Source organism: Dendrobates tinctorius, unplaced genomic scaffold (assembly GCF_039654945.1).
Source record: "Dendrobates tinctorius isolate UK_male_01 unplaced genomic scaffold, ASM3965494v1 ptg000196l, whole genome shotgun sequence".
In the NCBI taxonomy this organism is placed as follows: Eukaryota; Metazoa; Chordata; class Amphibia; order Anura; family Dendrobatidae; genus Dendrobates; species Dendrobates tinctorius.
In genome coordinates, this window is record NW_027361863.1 from 15,704,150 (window position 1) to 15,731,410 (window position 27,261).

Sequence of the window (27,261 nt, forward strand, 5' to 3'; positions counted from 1 at the left end):
ATGTGTGCTAATGTATCCCCCTCTAGTTGGCTAACTTCATCACTACACTTTTTATCTACATACAATCACAAGTACATGGTATTACACATAGCAACATATATACATATCACACATATATACCAGCTGAAACCATGATGTGCTTAAGGGGGTGGGGAATAAACCAGTCTCTGTAACCCCCTACATCCTCCCTCCTTTAAACATGGTTGTCCCCGACCATATGGTGCTGGTAGAACAACTTTATTAGTTACACTAAGATACACCACACAGGGAGGTAAACAAGTAAAATGGAATAAGAAGTCTTTTTAGCTCAGCAGAGGGTGCCGGAGATCACCCACCGCAGTCGCAGAAAGTTTTATGACTCCATAAGAGTCCGTAAAATACACCTCTATTCGTTACAGAAAAATGGTTTGTGACCATAGAAAGGTTTTTTTTTCACAAACAAAAGTCCATTTTCCTATAGCATCTTTAACAGGTGCCTGAGAACAGTCTTTCCGTTGGCACCACAAGTCCATACTTAAAGCATCCAGACCCTCTCACCAGGTCCTTAAGTCGTTGGGGGTTTCTTCCCTCCCTCGTTTACATGGAGTACTGCCCTTTTTCTTTTTACCGTATGCGGGCTGCCTATTCCTAGAAATAAATTCAGGGCAAGCTCAAAAAGCAGTCTATTACAGCAGCCGCACACGATCCGTTTCTCAGTCCAAGGGCCCATAACTCCATAGGGCCAAAGTCCTACCATCCAGCAGAGGAGGCGCAACAAGCGCATCAAAACTTGGGGTAAAGAAGAAACAAATAGTCAATGTATCCACCGTGACCCGCACCGGCCACAATACACCCGATTTTGGGGTGCTCCAGGGCTTCTTTGCTCACAGGGACATGGACAGTCCCGTTCTCCATACCTTTAGATGCAACAAGCACAACTTTGCCTTTAAACTTCAGGCATCACTTCAGTGACACGCCTCCTGTGCCGCTTTATCCCACATCGGGCTCCGTGCCTGTGCTCCAGCTAATGCCAACTCTGCAGCCGCAAGTGTCGTGCATTGTAATGACAGAGCAAGGGCAGAACTGGGCCGTACAGTGTCCAGGGACAGGGATCCGACTGAGCCTGTTCTGGGCCCGCATAAAGGTCCAGGTCATCCTCCTGGTGCAGGATGACTGCTATCGCAAAATATCCCTGAGGGCTGTCATCTTTAAAGGAGACCCAATCTCCCTTCTGCAGGGGCCTCCCGTACTTTACTGAGACGGCATTCACATACACCTTAGCGTTGATGCCTACCTCGTGAATAAATCCATAGCCGTGGTCAATGTCTGTATAGACCAGCTGCCTTCTGGTGCGACGTCCGGCCATAGCACCCTCTCCTGGTCGGTGCAGCTCCGCCCAGATTTCCTTTTCTCGCTGTATTTTTTTCGTTCTATGACCCTCGCAATCCAGGTGGCCTGCCCGGGGGATGGAAAGGGGCCCTCTGTCTCCTGATAGAACCGCGACCGACAGAGGGATGTGCGCCACCAGGCGTGGGCCTGCAATCTGTGGTTTGGGACCGGAGCTCACTCACCAACTGTTCCGACATCCCAGCCGCGATGGCTCCACGGCTGTCGGATCCCTCTGCCGCAGCGACTGCGCACTCCAGAGCAGGCTTCTCCATTTCCGGCACGGGCTCCACCGGGGCAGACTCTCCTTCCTGTTCATCAGTCCTTTCCAGTTCTCGACGACAGTATTCCGTCTTCGGCATCCGCCCACTCCACTCCTCCACAGGTATGGGGGATCTGTCAGTCCAGTAGTCGTTGGCGACTCCCCTCAGCCTTCTGGGTCGGGTCTTTTCTTAGTCCTGCCGCCATCTCCATTTGATGCGGCCTACGCCGCCGCAGAACCGTGTGCAAGAGTGGTCCATCGCTGACGATGCCGTGTCTTGCAATGGCGCTGCACAGCTGCACATGTGGTCTTCTGGACCCCATCTGTTCCAAGTTGGGGTTGCTTCTGGCTGCTCCACCCATTTCTCTGAGGTCTATTATAGGGGTGAGGTCTTCTTCTCCTCCATCACACCCACCATGGGTGGACCCGGGGATGTATCTTAGGCCTATTACTTTGCCTCTGCCAGGCGGAATTTCGCCACAACTTCAGGTCAGTACACCCACGAAGGGTGGGGTTGCAGTTGTCCTCCATCTTCGCACTATTTTCTGCCATATTCAGAACCACTCACATCCAGGGTATCAGTCACATTAAAGGCATCTTCACGTTTCAGGGTATCAGTCATCACGCTAAAGGCATCCCCACATTGCAAGGTTACTGGATCCTGTCGAACTACACCAAGTGTAATGGAGACCAGGAAGGTAGTTGTGGCTGATGGTGGTTCTGTCACACCCTGGTCTGCTGCCACATAAACACAATGTCCCAGTGGAAGCATAACTTTTTGCCCGCTTTCCAGTCCATCTGGATCCTCTCTGGTGCACTGTGGGTTTCTTTCTTGTGGTTCCAGAGTCAAATTTCAGCTTAAAACAAATGACTTTACTTGGTTCCTTTCTCGTCCAGTTCACAATTAGGTATAGCACAAGATACTTCAGAAGACACAACATTTTTTGCCCCGTGCTATCCCTCACTTCTTCAGGAATATCTCAGGGTTACACCTTTGTCCCCGGTACCGCAGCATTCTGTCTGACCAGTCTAACTGTAGGAGTTAGCGGTCCGTTTCGTTAGCGGTCCGTTTCGCCACAGACACGCCATCATGACAAAGCTGCCCTGTATTCCTTGGTTTCTCTGGCAGATGTTACTCCTAGGCCCAGGATGAGCTGAACTCCTTTACTTGATCATAACGTTAGGGGACTCAACTGACCTGTCCGTGCACCCAGGCCCTACTGACTAAAAGCCAGGAAGCTCACTAACTTATCCCAGTTGGCACCTCCTATGTTAACTATTTCCTAATCTATGTACATGGTATTACACATAACAACATACTGTAGATACATATATATTGCTCAAAAAAATAAAGGGAACACTAGACACTCTTACTGAGCAGTCACACGGATGTTAGTGACCTTCCTATCATTTCTACCTGTTGTTTAATCCATTGGCACAACAGCAGGAAAAATCGAATCACAATTAGTGTTGATTTCACAGAAGTGTGACTGACTTGGAGTTACATTTTGTTGCTTAAGTGTTCCCTTTATTTTTTTGAGAAGTATATATATATATATATATATATCAAACATATATACCAGCTGAAACCATGATGTGCTTAAGGGGGTGGGGCATAAACCAGTCTCTGTAACCCCTTACAGATGCGTGTCACACGGAGGACATCAATGTGTGTTCTCCGTGTGCACGGGTGCAGGACGTTTTGTCATCCGTGCTGACGGTATAAAACGGACAAGTCAGCGTGTTTTGCCCATGGACACACGGTCCATGGAAACACACAGAAATGTGCATGGACTCACTCATTTGAATGGATCTATGTGTGTACGTGTCTCCGGTACGCGTGAAAACTGTCACCATACGTACCGGAGACATGGACGTGTGAAAAAGGCCTTAGAGATCCGGCTAGGGACCATAGAGAGACGAGACTAGACAGAACGATCTCTTCCATAGAGAAAGCTGTCAATCACCTGCTGCAACTTTGGGAGAAGACTCTTGAAGGCGTTCTGTCTGAGATATACCTGGCCGCAATCATGGACTAAGGCTCTGATTCATGCAATAAAAAAATGAAAAATGCAAATAACCTAAATTACTTAATAGTTGCAGAAAACCTGCAACATCAAAAATTCATCATGGGAACGCAGTCTGAAAACCTGATCGCTAGGAGTGCTGGGTATCGGGTCCCTACCTACCAATAGGTCATCAATACTATAAATCTGGACATCCCTTTTAAAGAGAATTTGTCACCAGGTTTTTGCTATGTAATCGAACAGAAGCATGATGTAGGGACAAAGACCCTTATTCCAGCGATGCATCACTTAGATTACTTTATGCTGCAGTTGTGAGAGAATCACAGTTTTCTTTGCTGCTGATCTGTATAACTCCGCCCACACAACTGATTGGCTGCTTTTTGTGTACAAAGCTGCCAATCAGTGGTGGGGGCGTGGTTTGACCAGGATAAAATTTTGATTTTATTGATAGAGCAGACCTGTAAGGCCTCTTTCACACTTCAGTTTTTTGCATCAGTTCAAATCCGCCAAAAAATTCAGACAAGCGGATCCGTTCTTAACTGATGTGAACGGATGGCACAGGATCCGTTTTGAGACGGATCCTGAAAATGAGGAAATTTAAAGGAAACGGAGAGAGAGAGAGAGAGAGAATTTTTTTTTTTTGTCCGGCACACAGAAAGAATTTCGGGTTAAATGAGTGTCTGGAGGATCCGCCAGAGAAAAAAACGTTACAAGCTCCGTTTTGAAATCTTTGAGGATGGTGACGGGCAGCAACTTTTGGCGGATCCTCAAAAAAAACGGATGCAACGGACAGCAATCCGTCACAATCCGCCATTAATGCAAGTCAATGGGGAAAAAAACGGATCCTCAAAAAAAAATTGAGGATCCGTTTTTTTTCAAAACCTGGCGGATTGTGACTGATTGTAAAAAACTGAAGTGTGAGAGAGGCCTAAGTGACACATCGCTGGAATCAGGGTCTCAGCCCCTACATCATGCTGCTCTCAAATCACATATATAGTAAAAACCTGCTGACACATTCCCATTAAGGAAAAGATAAGTAGTAAATCCTTTTCCAGCCTTAAAGCAACAGCTTATTATATTACTTCTTTGTCTGACAGAGGGGGAGGGACATGATTTTAATTTATTTCTTGGGTTTCGTATACAAAAATGACATAGCATCTTGTATTCTGTACAGTAATTAATAATGCACGTGTCGTCCATGTTCCATAATGTGTCCATAATCCACAGTGTGATTCCACTGGAGTTGAGGTAAGGAGTCGTAGACATAAAATGCTCCTGCAGATCTCTGGTATCAGAGACGCTCGCTGAGCGTTCGCCCTGTAGTCCTTGTGTCCGGCTTATTACAGATCCAGTATTTGTCGGAGTAACACGATGCGCTGGAGATGCGTCCGCTCTTCAGGAATACACACTTCGACACTCCATGAATGTGGAACCTGCAGGAGCGAAGCGGACGGAGAATGAAACCTGTCACCGCGTTCACTGAGCAGGCGGTACACTCTGGTGACGGAGCAGCTGCAGGAATGCTATTACCACCTGATCATATTTTTTTATCTTTTTTTCAGCAAATTTTGACAAGTGAGAAAACTGTGTCAGAATGTTAATGATGATGAATAATATTTAACGCCTTTACCTCCGCGCTATTTTCTGATTTTTTGCGATTTCATTTTTTTTTTGCTCCCCTTCTTTCCAGAGCCATACTTTTTAAATTTTTCCATCAATATGGCCATGTGAGGGCTTGTTTTTTTTGCAGAATGTGTTATACTTTTGAACAACACCATTGATTTTACCCTACTGGAAAAAAACAGGAAAAATATTCCAAGTGAGATGAAATTGTGAAAAAAAAGTGCAATCCCACAATTGGTTTTTTGAGTTTTTTATTTACCATGTTCACCAAATGCTAAAACTGACCTGCCATTATGATTCTCCAGGTCATTACGAGTTTGTAGATACCAAACATGTCTAGGTTATTTTTTATTTAAGTGGTGAAAAAAAAAAATCAAAATTTTGTAGAAACAAAAGTCACCATTTTCCAAGGCCTGTAGGGTCTCCATTTTTCAGGATCTGGGGCTCGGTAGAGGTTTATTTTATGCACACTGAGCTGACGTTTTTATTGATACCATCTTGGGGTAGATACGATGTTTTGATCGCCAGTTATTGCAATTTTGCGGCTACTAAAAGAACGTAACTTTAGGTGTTTTGATTTTTCTCTCATTACACCGTTTACCCATCAGATTAATTCCTTTCATATATGTTTAGAGTGGGTGGGTTTGAATGTGCCAATACCAAATATGTGTATTTTTGATTTTTTTTTATTGTTTTATTTTGAATGGGGCAAAAAGGGGGATGATTTGAACTTTTTATCTTTTTAAATTTTTTTTAAATATTTTTAAACACATTTTTTTTTACTTGCTTAATTAGATTTGAAGCTGCGAACTTCTGATGGCTTGTGTAGCAGATCTTCAGCCCTTCTATGTGTAGTAGAAATGCTCATCTGCTATGAGCGGTCACTTCATGCTGTGTTATTATTGAGTCTAATATACACTGCTCAAAAAAATAAAGGGAACACTAAAACAACAGAATATAACTCCAAGTAAATCAAACGTCTGTGAAATCATACTGTCCACTTAGGAAGCAACACTGATTGACAATCAATTTCACATGTTGTTGTGCAAATGGAATAGACAACAGATGAAAATTATTGGCAATTATCAAGACACCCTCAATAAAGGAGTGGTTCTGCAGGTGGGGACAACAGACCACCTCTCAGTACCAATGCTTTCTGGCTGATGTTTTGGTCACTTTTGAATGTTGGCTGTGCTTTCACACTCGTGGTAGCATGAGACGGACTCTACAACCCACACAAGTGGCTCAGGTAGTGCAGCTCATCCAGGATGGCACATCAATGCGAGCTGTGGCAAGAAAGTTTGCTGTGTCTGTCAGCGTAGTGTCCAGAGGCTGGAGGCGCTACCAGGAGACAGGCCAGTACACCAGGAGACGTGGAGGGGGCCGTAGGAGGGCAACAACCCAGCAGCAGGGCCGTTACCTCAGCCTTTGTGCAAGAAACAACAGGAGGAGCACTGCCAGAGCCCTGCAAAATGACCTCCAGCAGGCCACAAATGTGCATGTGTCTGCACAAATGGTTAGAAACCAACTCCATGAGGATGGTCTGACTGCCCGACGTCCACAGATGGACATGCAGTAAGCCCTTCAGGGAAAAGAACAGTCAGTGAAGCAGGAGGTGGCGTTGAGAAGGGAATAGAGATGGAGTGACAAAGGTTTCAGATCTACCATAGCACTTTAGCCTCATCTATATATATAAAATTGAATGTATGTATGTGTGTATCACCAACCAATCACAAAGCATCTTTCATTTAAATAGAGCTGTTTAAAAGAAGCGGAGCTGTGATTGGCTGCTATGAGCAACAGTTTTCCCACTTGACAACACCTGAGCAGACACTGATATGGTGGGAGAAATCTAGCATCCCTGAGAACATGAGTTCCCAGCCATGGAATTAGGACTGTACCACTTAGTGCTGTGATTCTGAGCCCAGGGTCTCTTAAAGGGACCATTGGTATGGAAGATAGGGCAATTCCACTAAGCACTTTGGTTCTGACCCCAGGCCTCTCTTAAAGGGATCCCCAGTATGGAAGTTATGACCGTTCCACTCAGCACTGTGGTTCTGACCCCAGGATTCTATTAAAGGGATCATTGGTATGCAAGTCAGGGCAAATCCACTCAGCGCTCTGGTTCTGACCCCAGTCTCTCTTAAAGGGATCATTGGTATGGAAGTTAGGGCAATTCCACTCAGCACTCTGGTTCTAACCCCAGGCCCCTCTTAAAGGGATCATTGGTATGGAAGTCACGGCAAATCCACTCAGCGCTCTGGTTCTGACCCCAGGCTGATGGGATGATGTGGGATATTAGGGGTAGTAGTCCAGTGGCTCTGGCTGATGGGATGATGTGGGATATTAGGGGTAGTAGTCCGGTGGCTCTGGCTGACGGGATATTATGAGTAGTAGTCTGGTGGCTCTGGCTGACGGGATGATGTAGGATATTAGTGGCAGTTGTCCGGTGGCTCTGGCTGATGGGATGATGTGGGATATTAGGGGTAGTAGTCCGGTGGCTCTGGCTGATAGGATGATGTGGGATATTAGGGGTAGTAGTCCAGTGGCTCTGGCTGATGGGATGATGTGGGATATTAAGGGTAGTAGTCCGGTGGCTCTGGCTGACGGGATGATGTGGGATATTAGGGGTAGTAGTCTGGTGGCTCTGGCTGATGGGATGATGTGGGATATTAGGGGTAGTAGTCCGGTGGCTCTGGCTGACGGGATAATGTGGGATATTAGGGGTAGTAGTCCGGTGGCTCTGGCTGACGGGATAATGTGGGATATTAGGGGTAGTAGTCCGGTGGCTCTGGCTGACGGGATATTATGGGTAGTAGTCTGGTGGCTCTGGCTGACGGGATGATGTGGGATATTAGGGGTAGTAGTCTGGTGGCTCTGGCTGACGGGATGATGTGGGATATTAGGGGTAGTAGTCCGGTGGCTCTGGCTGATGGGATGATGTGGGATATTAGGGGTAGTAGTCTGGTGGCTCTGGCTGATGGGATGATGTGGGATATTAGGGGTAGTAGTCCGGTGGCTCTGGCTGACGGGATGATGTGGGATATTATTGGCAGTTGTGCGGTGGCTCTGGCTGATGGGATGATGTGGGATATTAGGGGTAGTAGTCCGGTGGCTCTGGCTGACGGGATGATGTGGGATATTAGGGGTAGTAGTCTGGTGGCTCTGGCTGACGGGATGATGTAGGATATTAGTGGCAGTTGTCCGGTGGCTCTGGCTGACGGGATGATGTGGGATATTAGTGGTGGTAGTCCGGTGGCTCTGGCTGACAGGATGATGTGGGATATTAGGGGTAGTAGTCCGGTGGCTCTGGCTGATGGGATGATGTGGGATATTAGGACTAGTAGTCCGGTGGCTCTGGCTGACGGGATGATGTGGGATATTAGGACTAGTAGTCCGGTGGCTCTGGCTGACGGGATGATGTGGGATATTAGGACTAGTAGTCCGGTGGCTCTGGCTGATGGGATGATGTAGGATATTAGTGGCAGTTGTCCGGTGGCTCTGGCTGACGGGATGATGTGGGATATTAGGGGTAGTTGTCCGGTGGCTCTGACTGTCGGGATGATGTGGGATATTAGGGGTAGTAGTCCGGTGGCTCTGGCTGACGGGATGATGTAGGATATTAGTGGTAGTTTTCCGGTGGCTCTGGCTGACGGGATGATGTGGGATATTAGTGGTGGTAGTCCGGTGGCTCTGGCTGACGGGATGATGTGGGATATTAGGGGTAGTAGTCCGGTTGCTCTGACTGACGGGATGATGTGGGATATTAGGGGTAGTAGTCCAGCAGATCTGGCTGATGGGATGATGTGGGATAGTAGGGGTAGTAGTCCGGTGGCTCTGGCTGACGGGATGATGTGGGATATTAGGACTAGTAGTCCGGTTGCTCTGGTGTGGGATATTAGGAGTAGTAGTCCGGTTGCTCTGGCTAACGGGATGATGTCGGATATTAGGGGTAGTAGTCCGGTGGCTCTGACGGGATGATGTGGGATATTAGGGGGAGTAGTCCGGTGGCTCTGGCTGACAGGATGATGTGGGATATTAGGGGTAGTAGTCCAGTAGCTCTTGCTGACGGGATGATGTGGGACATTAGTGGCAGTAGTCCGGTGGCTCTGGCTGACGGGATGATGTCGGATATTAGGGGTAGTAGTCCGGTGGCTCTGGCTGACAGGATGATGTGGGATATTAGTGGTAGTAGTCCGGTGGCTCTGGCTGACGGGATAATGTGGGATATTAGGGGGAGTAGTCCGGTGGCTCTGGCTGACAGGATGATGTGGGATATTAGTGGTAGTAGTCCGGTGGCTCTGGCTGACGGGATAATGTGGGATATTAGAGGTAGTAGTCCGGTGGCTCTGGCTGACGGGATAATGTGGGATATTAGGGGTAGTTTTCCAGTGGCTCTGGCTGACGGGATGATGTGGGACATTAGGGGTAGAAGTCCGGTAGCTCTGGCTGACTGGATGATGTGGGATATTATAGTGAATGCGGAGTGGGTGGGGCTCTACACTCAGCTTTATACATATATATATAGATATGCAGGGGGGCATTTATGCACACTTTATCCAAGTACAGTTTATCAAAGTACTGGCAGTTATAACATGGATGAATGTGACACGCATCTCTATTCTCTTCATACAGGTAACCAGCTTTTCCAATCTCTGCTCTGAATCCACTCCTGTGTCTCCATTCATTGTCAGCAAGCAGTTAATCCTGAATGCTATCTCTGTGTTTTCAACTCTGCAAGCTTATATATGGTAACCAGCTTTTCCAATCTCTGCTCTGAATCCACTCCTGTGTCTCCATTCAATGTCAGCAAGCAGTTAATCCTGAATGCTATCTCTGTGTTTTCAACTCTGCAAGCTTATATATGGTAACCAGCTTTTCCAATCTCTGCTCTAATCCACTCCTGTGTCTCCATTCAATGTCAGCAAGCAGTTAATCCTGAATGCTATCTCTGTGTTTTCAACTCTGCAAGCTTATATATGGTATATAGTTTTTTTCAACTTACTCTGCTTGTCCCCTTATGTTGTGAGGTCAAGAAACTTTTCAAAGTGCTTTATGATCCATGTAGTGCTGGACATGTGTTTATTTGACCACAACATTTTATTGGGTCCTGGTGTCTCAATTTAGTGTGATTGATTAACGAGAAGAGAGGGAGCCAACAAAAAAAAAAAGTTCTAAGTCTTATCCTGCTATATATTCAGACATAGCTTGGGGATAGCATTTATGCAGGGGGCATTTATGCACACTTTATCCAAGTACAGTTTATCAAAGTACTGGCAGTTATAACATGGCAGGGAGACAGGTAAGACATTTATATACATCTACTCCCTGTACATTTGGATTACAACAAATATATACCATATGCATTTGTGTAATTTTAATCCTGGCCGCCGCATTCACACACATCCACCGCCCTGGCATTAACTCTCTACACTCCATCCACATTGGCCCCTCGCTTCTTTCCTCTCCTATGTATAGCACTCATGCTCTTTTCACGTTGTTAAACTGCACAGATCCAGTCAGTCCCACCATTCAACATCAGAGACGCTCTCACAAATCACTTAACCATCTGCTCACTCTTTCTATCCTCCTTCTCCTAGTCGCAGGAGACATTGCTCCCAACCCTGGTCCCCCATTTTATAGAAAGTCAAACCCCCCGACTGCTACACTCAGAAACCCCTCTAATCTTATTAATATTCCCTGCATGCCATCTGTCTCTCTTAATTGTGCACTTTGGAATTCTCGCTCAGTGTGTAACAAACGCTCCTTCATTCATGACTTGTTCCTTTCTAATTCTCTTAACCTCCTGGCTCTTACTGAAACCTGGATCCAGCAGTCAGACACTACCGCTGCTGCTGCTCTTTCATACGGGGGGCTTCACTTCTCTCATACCCCAAGATCAGACAATAGAGCTGGTGGAGGCGTTGGTCTGCTCCTATCACCAAAATGTACCTTTCAGGTTATCCCTCAAGTACCCTCACTTGTCTTCCCTTCTTTTGAGGTCCATGCCGTCAGACTCTACACCCCCTTCTCCATGCGAGTGGCGGTGGTGTATCGTCCTCCCGGCCCCTCCCATCAGTTCCTGGATCATTTTGCCACTTGGATTCCACATTTTCTCTCCTGTGACATCCCTACCCTCATCATGGGAGATTTCAACATTCCCATTGCTCTTCCCCTCTCACCATCTGCTACTCACCTTTTATCTCTAACCTCCTCATTTGGCCTTTCGCAGCTTACTAATTCTCCAACGCATGAAGAGGGAAACTCCCTCGACTTGGTCTTCTCTCGGCTTTGTGCAGTGGATGATTTTGCAAACTCCCCTCTCCCGCTCTCTGACCACAATCTTCTTTCATTCTCTATCAAGAACTGCCAGGCTGCTCAGGACACCCCCACTGTCCAGACTTATAGAAACATACAGGCCATTAACACCCAGAAACTTATGAAGAACTTGCAGTCTTCATTGGCCCCTATCTCCTCCCTCTCATGTCCTGATTCTGCATTGAAGCATTACAATGAAACACTTCAAACTGCCCTGGATGAATTTGCACCCCCTATAAATAGAACACCACAACGCAAACGGCGACAACCCTGGCACACGGTGCAAACACGTTTCCTGCAGCGGTGCTCCAGGTGCACCGAACGTCTGTGGAGAAAATCCAATCTACCCGAAGATTTCATCCATTTTAAGTTTATGCTTAGAACATACAACACTGCCCTTCACCTCTCCAAACAAACCTATTTCAACACCCTCATCACCTCACTGTGCAATAACCCGAAACGTCTCTTTGACACTTTTCATTCTCTACTCAATCCAAGAGTACAGGCCCCAACCACGGAGCTCCGAGCTGACGATCTGGCCAATTACTTTAAAGAAAAAATTGACCAGATCCGACAGGAAATTACCTCCCAATCACCTCATACCATGCACTGTCCTCCCTCCCCCACTGCATCTAACTCACTCTCTGATTTTGAACCAGTCACAGAAGAAGAAGTAAGCAGGCTCCTTGCATCTTCTCGCCCAACTACTTGCACCAGTGACCCATTTCCGTCACAGCTCCTCCAGTCCCTTTCCCCTGCTGTCACCCCTCACCTAACTAAAATATTTAACCTCTCTCTCTCTTCTGGTATTTTTCCCTCCTCATTTAAGCATGCTATCATACATCCACTACTTAAAAAACCATGCCTCGACCAAAACTGTGCCACTAACTATAGACCTGTCTCTAATCTTCCCTTCATCTCTAAACTCCTGGAACGCCTGGTCCACTCCCGTCTTATCCACTATCTCTCAGAAAACTCTCTTCTCGACCCTCTCCAATCCGGTTTCCGCTCTTTACACTCCACTGAAACTGCCCTCACTAAAGTCTCTAATGATCTGCTAACAGCTAAATCAAATGGTCACTACGCCATGCTAATTCTCTTGGATCTCTCTGCAGCATTCGACACTGTGGATCATCAGCTCCTCCTCACTATGCTCCATTCCATTGGCCTCAAGGACACCGTTCTCTCCTGGTTCTCCTCCTATCTCTCCAACCGCTCCTTTACTGTATCTTTTGCCAGTTCCTCCTCCTCTCATCTTCCCCTTACTGTTGGGGTCCCTCAAGGATCGGTTCTAGGCCCCCTCCTCTTCTCCTTGTACACTGCCCCTATTGGTCAAACAATCAGTAGATTTGGTTTCCAGTACCATCTCTATGCTGATGACACCCAATTATACGCTTCTTCTCCTGACATCACGCCAGCCTTTCTAGAAAACACCGGCGATTGTCTAAACGCTGTGTCTAATATCATGTCCTCACTATATCTGAGACTGAACCTGTCAAAGACTGAACTCCTGGTGTTTCCTCCCTCTACTAATGTACCTATACCCGACATTGCCATTTCTGTGTGTTTCCACTATTACTCCCCAGCAACAGGCCCGCTGTCTTGGGGTCATACTTGATTCCGAGCTTTCCTTTGCCCCCCACATTCGATCACTGGCTCGCTCTTGTCATCTGCACCTCAAAAACATTTCTAGAATTCGACCTTTTCTTACCTTTGACTCTGCAAAAACTCTTGCTGTTTCTCTTATTCATTCTCGTCTCGACTATTGTAACTCTCTTCTAATCGGTCTCCCTCTTACCAAACTCTCCCTTCTCCAATCTGTCTTGAATGCTGCAGCCAGGATCATATTCCTCACCAATCGTTACACCGATGCCTCTACCTTGAGCCAGTCATTACACTGGCTACCCATCCACTCCAGAATTCAGTATAAACTTATTACCCTCACTCACAAAGCCCTCCATGGCTCAGCACCACCCTACATCTCCTCCCTTGTTTCAGTATACCACCCTACCCGCACCCTCCGTTCTGCTGATGACCTGAGGTTAGCATTCTCAATAGTCAGAACCTCCCACTCCCGTCTCCAAGACTTTACACGTGCCGCGCCAATTCTTTGGAATGCACTTCCCAGGTCAATACGATTAGTCCCCAATCCCCACAATTTTAAGTGTGTCCTGAAAACGCATTTATTCAGACTGAGAGAAAACTGAGCAGAGCTCCAAAAAAGCGACTATAAGTCCAGAGTAAAGTCAAAAAAGTTTTATTTTAATTAAGACACATCCAGATACAAATGGGGGGGAGTGGGCGATAAAGTGCGAAACCGCACACCGCATGGATAAAAAAGGATTGCTGTACAACCAGAACCTATGCAGTAACAAGGCATACATAAAGTTACTAAATTATCACAAAGTGCATATAGTGCATGGCAATGTATGGCAATTAGGAATAGACCGCCAAACAGTATATATGTATATGAAATGGCGGGCAGAGGCTCCAGCAGTCAGCAATCCACCCCAGCTGACTGCTGGAGCCTCTGCCCGCCATTTCATTAGGTAATTTATGCTTCCTCTCTTATTACTATGCTTCTTAGGCATCATATATCTGTCTAACCATGGTGAATGGTCACCTGCTACCTGATAATGATCTGTGTATCTAGCTGTTTACTTGATGGATGGAGCTGGTACAAAGAGATATATATATACATATATACTGTTTGGCGGTCTATTCCTAATTGCCATACATTGCCATGCACTATATGCACTTTGTGATAATTTAGTAACTTTATGTATGCCTTGTTACTGCATAGGTTCTGGTTGTACAGCAATCCTTTTTTATCCATGCGGTGTGCGGTTTCGCACTTTATCGCCCACTCCCCCCCATTTGTATCTGGATGTGTCTTAATTAAAATAAAACTTTTTTGACTTTACTCTGGACTTATAGTCGCTTTTTTGGAGCTCTGCTCAGTTTTCTCTTTAGGTAGTTTGCGATTGTCCTTATCGTCCATTTATTTTCTGTCTGCTATCGAATTATTATGCTGATCTCTTGATATTTAAAATGCAGACACTTGTCAAAGGTACTTTTATTTATTTATTCAGACTGGCCTACCGCCTCAACACATTAACCTAATCTATCCCTGTGTGGCACAGCCAAAAGTTTTACCATAACCAGGTTCCCTGCATCATGTTCCCACATGCTTTATGCATCCATTAGCCCTCTGTGTCTGTACTGTTACACACTTAACATTATGGCTGGTCCATACAATCAGGGCAACTGTTACCATCCACCTTCCGTGTCTACCTCTTTCCTCATAGACTGTAAGCTTGCGAGCAGGGCCCTCATTCCTCTTGGTATTTGTTATAATCTACTGTATGTGATTATTGTTATGCTGTAATGTCTATTGTCTGTACAAATCCCCTCTGAAATGTAAAGTGCTGCGGAATATGTCGGCGCTATAAAAATAAAATTTATTATTATTATTATTTATTATTACTAGATATAATCATTATAATTTGTTATGACTAACCGCTGTTAATTTTTATGCCCAAGCAGTGCCGGGCTCTTCAGCTAGTTGCATATAAATTCAAACACTGATTTCCCAGTAGACTGGCCATGTAAAGCTATTGCTGGACTTGACTTTGAGAGAGTTACATGTGCAAATAAATAGTTTTGGGGGAGGTGAAATACCACTGAAAGATTCCATTTAAAGGGAACCCGTCATTGTAAACTAATGATAGCATGCAGAAATTCATCAGATAATTATATGTCTTTTTCAGAGATCTTTATCAGAATTACAGGTCTCCAACCATTATAATGATATAGTAATTATAACTGAACTGTATTGTAGTGATTATTGTAACCCCGGCTCTGCCGCATCCAGTTAGACCCAGGTGCTCTGACACGAGATCATGTTGTGGATACACAGATTACGAAGCCTCTCTGTCCTGGGGGGAATCAGATGTTATTGTCGGTTGTGACTGTTTGTAACCAGAAATTTCCGCTTGTAATGTTATGTGTGGATGGACAAGGTCACCGAGAGTGGAAGCTGTACTGCTCTCTGTACTGGCACATAGCAGGGGGTCCCAAGCTGGAGACCCTCCAGTATGATGTCCTTATGTACTAATGGGATATCTTATGAATGGCCACCAATGCCGCCGTTACACAACATGTACAATCATCCGGGAGTTTATTAATTCCACTTTTTAATACTTCTGTAACTTACGCATTAGAACATAAAGTCCCGTTCGTCCACACCCACGGCCGTCCTTCTTGTTCTCTCGACAGGCCGATCCAATGATCAGAAGAACCTTTAAATCTCACTAGAAAATTCTGCAAACGGAAGAAAAACAATCGCGTTAGCCCTGCAATATACAAAGAATGAGAGAACATCTCCATCACTTTTAGCCAATTGTTATTAATTAGCTTCTTAAAGGACTATTCAAATTTAGAGGCCAACAGGGATCTTTATATACAGTGGGGAAAAAAAGTATTTAGTCAGTCAGCAATAGTGCAAGTTCCACCACTTAAAAAGATGAGAGGCGTCTGTAATTTACATCATAGGTAGACCTCAACTATGGGAGACAAACTGAGAAAAAAAAATCCAGAAAATCACATTGTCTGTTTTTTTTTCATTTTATTTGCATATTATGGTGGAAAATAAGTATTTGGTCAGAAACAAGCAATCAAGATTTCTGGCTCTCACAGACCTGTAACTTCTTCTTTAAGAGTCTCCTCTTTCCTCCACTCATTACCTGTAGTAATGGCACCTGTTTAAACTTGTTATCAGTATAAAAAGACACCTGTGCACACCCTCAAACAGTCTGACTCCAAACTCCACTATGGTGAAGACCAAAGAGCTGTCAATGGACACCAGAAACAAAATTGTAGCCCTGCACCAGGCTGGGAAGACTGAATCTGCAATAGCCAACCAGCTTGGAGTGAAGAAATCAACTGTGGGAGCAATAATTAGAAAATGGAAGACATACAAGACCACTGATAATCTCCCTCGATCTGGTGCTCCACGCAAAATCCCACCCCGTGGGGTCAGAATGATCACAAGAACGGTGAGCAAAAATCCCAGAACCACGCGGTGGGACCTAGTGAATGAACTGCAGAGAGCTGGGACCAATGTAACAAGGCCTACCATAAGTAACACACTACGCCACCATGGACTCAGATCCTGCAGTTCCAGATGTGTCCCACTGCTTAAGCCTGTACATGTCCGGGCCCGTCTGAAGTTTGCTAGAGAGCATTTGGATGATCCAGAGGAGTTTTGGGAGAATATCCTATGGTCTGATGAAACCAAACTGGAACTGTTTGGTAGAAACACAACTTGTCGTGTTTGGAGGAAAAAGAATACTGAGTTGCATCCATCAAACACCATACCTACTGTAAAGCATGGTGGTGGAAACATCATGCTTTGGGGCTGTTTCTCTGCAAAGGGGCCAGGACGACTGATCCGGGTACATGAAAGAATGAATGGGGCCAAGTATCGTGAGATTTTGAGTGCATACCTCCTTCCATCAGCAAGGGCATTGAAGATGAAACGTGGCTGGGTCTTTCAACATGACAATGATCCAAAGCACACCGCCAGGGCAACGAAGGAGTGGCTTCGTAAGAAGCATTTCAAGGTCCTGGAGTGGCCTAGCCAGTCTCCAGATCTCAACCCTATAGAAAACCTTTGGAGGGAGTTGAAAGTCCGTGTTGCCAAGCGAAAAGCCAAAAACATCACTGCTCTAGAGGAGATCTGCATGGAGGAATGGGCCAACATACCAACAACAGTGTGTGGCAACCTTGTGAAGACTTACAGAAAACGTTTGACCTCTGTCATTGCCAACAAAGGATATATCACAAAGTATTGAGATGAAATTTTGTTTCTGACCAAATACTTATTTTCCACCATAATATGCAAATAAAATGAAACAAAAACAGACAATGTGATTTTCTGGATTTTTTTTTCTCAGTTTGTCTCCCATAGTTGAGGTCTACCTATGATGTAAATTACAGACGCCTCTCATCTTTTTAAGTGGTGGAACTTGCACTATTGCTGACTGACTAAATACTTTTTTTCCCCACTGTATAAGTAAGGGAATCTGTCAGCAAGATTTAACCCCCAAACTATTTATATGTGCATGTAGCTCCAGCAAGACCCTTACATGTCCTGTCCGCTCCTCCATTACTGAGAAATCAGCGTTTGAATTTATATGCAAATTAGGCTAAAGAACTATGGTACATTTGAAGCCTCTATCACTCCAGCTCTATTCCCTGCCCATTCCAAAAAAATTGCAGTTCTGCCATTCTGATTTTTGTTTTCTCTCATTTATCAAAAGGTTTAATTCATTTTTTTATTTTGATTGATTTAATTTTTAAAGGACGTTACAATACCAAATATATGTATTATTTTAATTGTTTTATTTTTAATGAAGGAAAAGGTAGGCGATTCCAATTTTTTTTAAACATTTTTAAAAATTATTATGTTTTGCTCTCCTTATGGAACTTAAACCTGCAATCATCTGATCGCTTGTACTAGGTAATAGGATTCCTCAATATTGCTGTATATAGAGAAAATTACTGTCTCCTCGGAGGCTCAGCATGTGGCTGGACTTCACAGGAGTACTAAGATTGTAGCAACTGGGACCTTCAGTAGGTAGCCTATAGCTATATTGAGATCACAATGCATGGTGGCAGTGTGCACTGGTTATCATTCCATTTAAATGCTGCTGTCAGAGATTGACACCAGCATCTAAATGGTTAACAACAGCCACCCTGACTCATCAGTTATACCATATATTATTTGCTGAGCTACTCTAGAACACCAGGGATACTAAAACATTTCATAATAAAAAAAAAAAAGACATCCATCACATTCATATGAGTGCATGGAAAAGATAAAAGAAAGAGATTTAGATACATACAGTACTCGTAATACATGATCCAGTCTGCCGTGAAAGAACTAATTTTCCCCCTTCTGACCACAAGTGGTCAATTCATAACTGGTTAACATTCAGAGTAATAATTTCACACAGAAAGAAAACGTGTACATATTTCTGTCATTTTTTTCTTAAAAAAAAGTGTAAGCTTTGTCTCTATCCATGGACGATGTCCTCTGTGACCAGCACCTGAGGTTGACTATTCCACAGATTAATAGTTCTCGTGCTGGAGAAGCCTCGCATCCTCTGGAGACTGAAGTTTTGTTCTGCAGATGGAAGGAACACCATCTTGTCTCTGGAGGGACAGCTTTTCACCGTACTGTCATGATCCCAGTGCAGGTTTTGACCTGCACGTCAGGGGTTAATGTCTGGAGCCCAGTGCAGGCTTTGACTTGCACGCCTGGGGTTAATTATTGTGGTCTCTCTTTGATTCAGGGAGAGCTTCTTATACCCCTGAGAAACTCCCATCCCCGTCAGTTATACTTTTGCCTTTGGCCGAGTGTGTTGACCCCTGTTTGCCTGTGCCTGTTCGTTGTCTTATAGCTTGCTTATATGGTTCTGACCCGGCTCTGTTCCCCGTTGTGAGTTTGCCTGTTGATTCTGTACTGCGCTACCCTCTCTGTGTATGACTCATTGCCTGTGACCTGACTACTCTCTGCTCGCCCCTCTGGTACTTTGCAACTATCTCCATGTATGACTCATTGGCTACGTCCTGACTATCCTTCCTGTCTAATCCTCTGGTTTTGTCATGCTATCTCGTGCTTTGACCCCGGCTTGATCTGTTATCGCCCCTGTCTATGCCCCTTGGTAACTTTGTCCCGTAGTTACCCTGCTAATTTTCCTGCAGCTCCTAGCTTTTAGGCCACGCCCCCAGCAGTCACGTGCTTCAGGTCCTGCTGTTCTGAGGTATGCACCTTCTCTGCTGCTGCCCACTCCACAGGTATCTCTGAGCACAGTTTGTTTTACTCAGGACACGCGCACTGGCTCAGTGAGCAAGTTCAGTGCAGTGTTCCTGACACGTACGTCTTCTTTGGGCCATTTATGTTCTTGTGCTCATTAATCATATCTCCCCTTAGGTGACTCTTCTCATGACTATATAAATTAAGTATTTTACTCTTTCCTTATAAGATGCCCCATGCCCCTTATCAGTTTTGCAGCTCTTTGGACCATTTCTAACCCCGGAGCCTCCTTTATATGAATTGGTGCTGCCCAGATCTGAATTGCATATTCCAGATGACGTGGCACTTACACTTTATATAGTGGAAGTGTTACGTCCCTGTCTGGCGAGTTCTCATCTCCTTATAACACTTATCAGGTTAGTTTAACAACGTCTGTCCTCCATAAAACCTCCTGATGATCTCTTATAAACATTATTTTCTACCACATACTCCAAAATCACCACTACAAGATCCTCAAACCACCTTGTATGATGCAGATATTTGTGGGCCGTTGGCCCAATGAGTATAATTTTGAGTAGAAAGGACTTTTGCTTTTAAAAGTTGTGGTCATCAATGCACATGGAAACATCTCTTGGCTCATGGAGACAAAACCCACCAACAAAATAAGCAAAATGGGGAAAATCTGCGATTAACAGTTCATCTTGTACATAGTGCGCTCACCAGCTCGTTGATGGAATCTATAAGGGCGAGAGACGCGTTCCTGGAGGCGCAGAAATCCTGACCCGTCTGCCATTCACTAATGTTAGAGGAAAAGTAGTAACACTTCTTTCTTGACCAGATCCAGTCATCTTCACAAGGATCGGAGGGATAATTTACCGTAACTAGATTCATATGCTTTCCTGAGAAGACAAAAAGATATAAGACCGACTTTACAAAACCAAAGAAACATGGGGGATTTTCCCATAACGACCAATCATGTAGTTTGGTTTTCACAATTTTCATAGCTATTTCTTTTATATAATTTAATTTTTGTTACAGCTCACCTCTTCCTCCTGTAAAATGAATGATATCACCTCTATATAGTGTAGATAACACAGGATCCACCATGCACAAGAGAAGATGTCACAACTCACCTGCTCCTCCTGTACGATGATTGATAACGCAGGATCCACCATTCACAATAAGTGATGTCACAGCTCACCTCCTCCTCTTGTACGATGACTGATAACTCCTTTATATGCAGTAGATAACACAGGATCCACCATTCACAATAGGTGATGTCACAGCTCACCTCCTACTCCTGTATAATGACTGTATGTATGTGTGTGTCTGCATATTCATTTCTGTGTATATATGTCTTCACGTGTGCTTGTCCGAGTGTGAATTTCTGTGTGGGTATCTGTGTGTGTATGTGCATGACTAGTGTCCTTATCCTTGTAGTCAAGTGTCCAGCACCGGCAGTTAATTCAATGGCAGTTAGTCAGGGCAGGAGTCAGGTAACACTTTGTACTGCCTTTTACCCATGTGCTTTATTTCTAAGTCCATCTTCCTGTGTGCCTTTGTAATCCACCATCACCGCCCCATCCCCCCTCCATCACCACTCATGCACATCAGCCCCTCTCTCCTTCCCTCTCCCATGTACATCTCCCATGCTCTTTTCACCTTCCTGAAAAATCTCAGTCCATCTTGTCTAAATGTATTCCACAATAAACCATGTTACAAATCAAAGAACTATTTGTTCTTTCTCTTTTTACTGTTACTTATTTCAGGGGATATCTCTCTCAACCTTGGTCCACCCTCTGCCAACTTCAACTTCTCCCCCACCTCACATCGAAACCTTGCTAACCTTATTAAAATTAGTTGCACTCCTTCATCTCCTTCTTTTAACTGTGCACTCTGGAATCCACTGTCCATATGCAATAAGCTTCCTTTCCTGCACAACTACTGCATAAACAACTCTCTTAACCTGTTGGCCCTCACTGAAACCTGGATTAAGGATTCTGACACGGTCTCTGCTGCTGCTATTTCTCATAGCAGCTTACATTTTTCCCCATTCTCCGCGACCTGTAAACCGACTTGGTGGTGGATCCTTCTCTCCCCACAATGCACTTTCCAGGTCATCCCCCCCAGCTCCATCACTCTCATTCCCTTCTTTTGAGGTCCACACCATCAGGCTCTTCCATTCCCTCTCACTCAGAGTAGCAGTCATATACCGGCCCCCAGGCTCACCCACCCAGGTCCTTGAACATTTTTCTGGCTGCCACAGTTCATATCCTCCAAATTACCAACCTTTATCCTGGGAGATTTCAACATCTCCATTAGCAGCCCCACATCTGCATCCCAGCTTCTATCACTAACCAATTCTCATGGCCTCTCACAGCTTTCAAACTCTGAGACACACAAAGAAGGTAACACCCTTGACCTGGTCTTTGTCCGACTCTGTTCATTCACCTACCTAGATAACTCACCTCTTCCCCTCTCTGACCAGAACATTCTCTCCTTCACCTCACAAATACTCTCCCACCCCAGCTCACTCCTACCTATCACACATTCAGAAATGTACAAGCCATTATACCTCATACAGTTTTAAACTCCCTACACTCATCACTGTCCCTAATCTCGTCTTTTTCCTGTCCTGATCTGGCTGTACACTACTACAATGACACTCTCAGAAGCACCCTGGACCAAGTAGCTTCCCTCACCCTCAGAACCTCCAAACATAGAGTAAAACAGCCCTGGCTCACATCGCAAACTCAACTTCTCCAGCGATGCTCTAGGAGTACTGAACGCCGATGGAGAAAAACTCGCACACCAGAAGACTTCATTAACTACAAATTTATGTTAAGAACCTATAACTCTGCCCTTCACCTTGCCAAACAGATCTACTTCACCACCCTGATCTCCTCACTATCCAGCAAACCCCAAAAAACTTTTTGACACCTTTCACTCTCTCCTCAGTCCGAAAGCACAAGCCCCTATCACAGACATTTGTGCTGATGATCTGGCCTCACACTTCACTTAGAAAATAGAAAATATCCATCAGGAAATCAACTCCTAGCCACCAAGTGCCATGACTCTCATCCCTTCCCACATCTTTTGTGACGGGGTCAAATGTGGAGAGTGACACAGAGGAGAAATCTCCAGGCTCCTCTCGTCTTCTCTTCCTGCTACATGCACTACTGACCCCATTCCCTCAAATCTCCTCCAGTCTCTCTCTCCAGTTGTCACTACTCGCCGAACTAAAATCTCAATGCTGACTTTTATTCCCCATTGACTTGCATTGGGGTCGGGTTTCAGACGAAACTCCGACTTTTTTTGCCCTAGTCGGACCAGTTTCACCTGAAACAAATTTTGTTTCATGAAACCCGATCCGACCAAAGTCGCTCAACTCTATCTCCCTCTCTTCCGGTATCTTTCTCTCCTCTACTACACTCTATCATTACAGCACTCTCCCCTTCATCTCTAAACTCTTTGAGCGCCTGGTCTACTCCCACCTTACCCGTTACCTTTCCACTCAATCTCTCCTAGATCTGAAACCAAACCTATCCAAAACTGAACTTCTGCTCCCTCCATCTACGTACCTTCCTATATCTGACATCTCCCTCTCAGTGTGTGTGGCAAAAAAAAACACCTAGGTAGCAGGCATGCTGTCTGGGTGTTATGTTTGATACCAACCTTTCCTTCACCTCCTACATACGATCCCGCTCTCACACTTGCCCGCTCTCCTCGCTTGCACCTGAAGAACATTTCTAGAATCTGCCCTTTTCTTACCATGGAAACAACACTGTCTTTTCTCACTGTTGCCCTGATCCACTCCTGCCTGGACTACTGTAATTCTCTATTAATTGGCCTCCCCTCAGTTGACTTTCCCCTCTCCAGTCTATCCTTAATTCAGAAGCCAGGCTCATCCATCTGGCTAATCGGTACTCATGTAAGGGGGTCAGAGCTTAGCCCCTTTAAATGTTGCTGCTATTATTTACCTGTGTATAGTTGCCTTATTTTTAGGTGGAGGCACAAAATGATTTTCCTCTTTTTTTCTGTCTTGAAGTACTAGAAGTCAAGTACTTCAAAACAGAAAAAAGGAGGAAAATCATCGTGTACCTCTGGTAGTGACCTACAACCCACAGCTTGAAATACTTAGAAAAACGGCTAAGAAACTTCACCATATCCTACACAAGGATGACCGGTTAAAAATATTATTCAAAGACCCCCCCCTTGCTATGTTACAGGCAACTTCCTAATCTAAGAAACATCATTATCCAAAGTTCAATGCCCTCAGATTCACCAAGAGGGACATATCCTTGCAATGGGAGAAGATGCAAAACCTGCATTCATATAGAGACCAACGACAAGATCCAAATCCCCAACACACAGCAGGACTATTTTGTTTCTCTCACTGAGAGCACCTTATATATATTTTTTCTACTGGCTAACACGGTACCAAACTACTTTTTTTTTCCTCAAACTAAGTTCCGCTGAGTGACAGACTCACTCAGTTGTGCCAGAATCTTGTATTGGAAGCTCCAGGAAATAATGAGGACTGAGGAGTTCTGAATATTCAGGAGTTCCTGACTTTCTCTGCACCCCGCTGCTAATGCAGTTAAAAAAAAACCCCTGTAAATCAGGTCCGGGTGTGGAGAAAGCCGGGAGCTCCGGAACATCCGGACTCGTCACTCGCTGCTCCCAGAAACTTATTTTGCTAATGAGGTATGTTACAAATATGTTTAACATCCCTGTCCTTATATTATATAAAAAATAACAAGTAATAAAACCATTTTTGGTGGTGTTAGTGTGGGTCCCTAGAGTCGATTCCCCTGGTGGGCCCGGGGCTCCCCAGTCCGACCTGGTCACAAGCTCACTAGGAAACTTCTTTTTGTTCAGTTTTGGATGGATTGTCTATCACCCCATCTAGCAGCTGCTATTGCCTGGCGGGGATCCCACCTATCAGGATATCGTCCCTACATGACCATTCATATAATGACCCCAAGCCTCTCCTCATTGATGTCTGTATCAGCTAATAGAGCATATGGTCGGGGTTTATCTCTGTAAAAAGTATAATATATATAAAATATTCTCACCTGTCACTGCACGAGTCGACCACAAAGTACAAAATGTAATTGCCAATAAAAAGAAGAAGATCATAAGAACAACCATCAGACAAATTCTGGTTTGGTTTAGACCTAAAAGGGAAAAAAAATGAAATGCAAAAATTGAACATAACAACTGTGCAGCAAATAACCTACAAAGTTCAGAGACACCAGTGCTGGTACGTTCCTGACAGACTGTGTCTTGTTATATATTAACGGACACAGCGACCTCTAGTAGTATCAGACACAGTCTATGTAGGTTCATTATAGAAAACAATGATGCTGTGCAATGGTGGTGCTGCGGTCCAGGGTACTGCTCGAGACACACACAATTTGTGCTGAAGGTTCGGACACAGAACAGCATTGCAATCGTCACCTTGTGTTCCCCCGTATAGGGAACTGACATGTTCCCGCTGCCCTACACAGCACACAGCCCACCACTCTAACCCACATCACAATAAAACCCCTTTCAACGCTTTAATATTTTAAAGGGGTTAAATTGTTCCTAGAACCTAAACATGAGGGTCTCCCCCCCCCCCATAAGGCAGAAGTCTCGGGGCTGGATCTGACAATTACTATCACATATAGGAAGGCTACTTACTAAGTGCCCGGACAGCCGGCATCTCCGATGGGTCGTCCCCAGCGCCCAGTCGTACTCTGCAGTTTAGCGCAGCTTCTTCTTCCCTGGTCTTTGCTTCCATCCCTGAGCACATGGTCTCAATGAATGAGAGCAGGCTTCCTGCTTGCTCACTTTCGCTTTCTTCTTTAACCCTTGTAACTTTCTATATGACTCAAGGGTTTTTTCTGTTTCGCTAAATAGTGTAATTGAGTGATACTGATAATCAAGTCTTTAAAAAAAGAAAAATTATCGCATGCGGTACGGAGCCACAGAATAGACTACAATTTTTACAGATGAAAATGTAAAAATATTTGATTTGCGCTAGTGATACCCTGAAGATACAAAAGTAGCGTGGACGGAAAAAATCACGGGCACCTCAATGGCAGGAACCATCCCTGAAGAAGGAAGCAGTAAGCTTCCGAAACGCGTAGGATTGGTTGTTAGTCCTGTCAGTTTTTTCCAAGCCGATCATGTGTTTCAACACGTGACTGTGACGTCACGCAAGGTCCTGTACCTTGCCGGCTCCAACCGCGTCTCCCGCTGCTTGCCCCTCCAATAACGGGCGGCATACCAGCGGGTGAACAGGGCGATTGCTACCGGCCGGAGCATCGCCCGCCATCACTTGGACAACATCAGAGGTGATCAACCTGTAATTTCCTGGAATTTACCCAATTTTGCCCGTGATTTTTTCCATCCACGCTACTTTTGGCATTGAGAAACACATCAGCATTGGAGTATATGAAAGTAAACCAAGAGAAAAATCTACATGTGCGGAATCCAAGACCGATGACACCGCGCATGGTATGAACAGTTACTTGGACGGTTAGTATCACTCTCTCTGCTTTTTAGTGAGAAGTATATTCATGTGTGCCTAATTTTACATACTTCTAGGAGAGAGAGCAGTTATATCTTATAGACAGTTACTTACTTCCTTGTAGTCAGTAATTTTATTTATTCTATTTGTTTTCTTGCATTACTACCGCATTTTTTCTATTACACCCTCTCAGATAATAAGGGAGGTCAGTAACATTATTTTATTCAGTTGTTTGGTAATCACTCTACAATCCTTAGGGAGAGTCACCATTCACATTCGGCAAATGAACACTAGCTGGTTTTATGAAGTGAGAAACATTATTCTTGTGGGTATCACTAGCGCAAATATTTTTACATTTTTAATTGTTTTATTTTTCAGACAAATAGGTGGTATTGTCTGTTAATTTGCAGCTGTTATACCCCTACGCAGCGCCACTGGTTTTTATATAAATTTTTACAGATGCATTGCAATTCTGTAACATTGGAAGCTGTATATGATTAACGGCTGCTGCTGTAAAAAAACCGAATTGTCGACGGATCACAAGCGAGAGAAAGATGGTCCCACTTTTCTGGATGAAACGCTGATGATTTTTTCATAGACACTCCTGTGAACCTGCCATAGGAGAACGGAAGAACTATCAGCTCCCCCTGAAGATATAACTAATGCGATGTCTCGTGTCAATGTATTTCTATACGCCGCGTTGATACATGATCACACGGTGTCAATTACTACCGGCCGGTTTTAGGGAGTATCTGTAATTATAGAGAGTCTGTATAACAAGAAAAAGAGAGCGGCGCTTCTCTAAGGTAAAATGTGCATCCACAGATGGAATTAAAGGGGTACTCTGGGAAGAGAGAAAAAAGTATTCACACGGACATACCTTCATATACTATAACATACATCGCGCTGATTCTAGACATTACAGTATCTGCAAATTAGTGTGACGCTGAATCTACTCCTTAGTGCTCCCCTTACTTCGGGGGCTTACGTCACAGATCAGGGGGTGTCCTGCTGCTAGATATGACTTAAAGAAGCTGTAAATGCAGGCTGTGACCCAGTGGCATACCTTGAAGCTCATGGGCCCCAATGCAAAATATCCAACGGGGTCCCGAATTATTGCAAGTCTTTAATAGCAATTGTGTCTTCATATAAACCAAAGGGACTTATAACAGATTATAACAACAAACTCGAGTAAGGGTTAATAGAACATCACACAATATTTGAGCAATACCTCCCCCTAGTGGGGTAAGTAGATATTACCAGTATTCAGTACATCTGATCAAGATAGGTTCAGGTTAAAGACAGGATATATAATCCAGAGAAA

At 44.6% G+C, this 27,261-nt stretch overlaps 1 protein-coding gene across 1 annotated transcript; it reads right to left on the reverse strand.

Annotated features, from left to right (window-relative positions):
* Positions 1-4,764: 4,764 nt before the first annotated feature.
* On the reverse strand, positions 4,765-25,281 carry LOC141056205 (C-type lectin domain family 2 member D-like). Its single transcript, XM_073552911.1, has 5 exons — positions 25,106-25,281; positions 24,496-24,597; positions 20,138-20,316; positions 15,812-15,918; positions 4,765-5,087 (listed from the first exon to the last, which is right to left on the reverse strand). The coding sequence occupies exons 1-5, from the start codon at positions 25,215-25,217 to the stop codon at positions 4,946-4,948; spliced, it is 642 nt and encodes a 213-aa protein (XP_073409012.1). The 5' UTR covers positions 25,218-25,281; the 3' UTR covers positions 4,765-4,945.
* Positions 25,282-27,261: the final 1,980 nt, after the last annotated feature.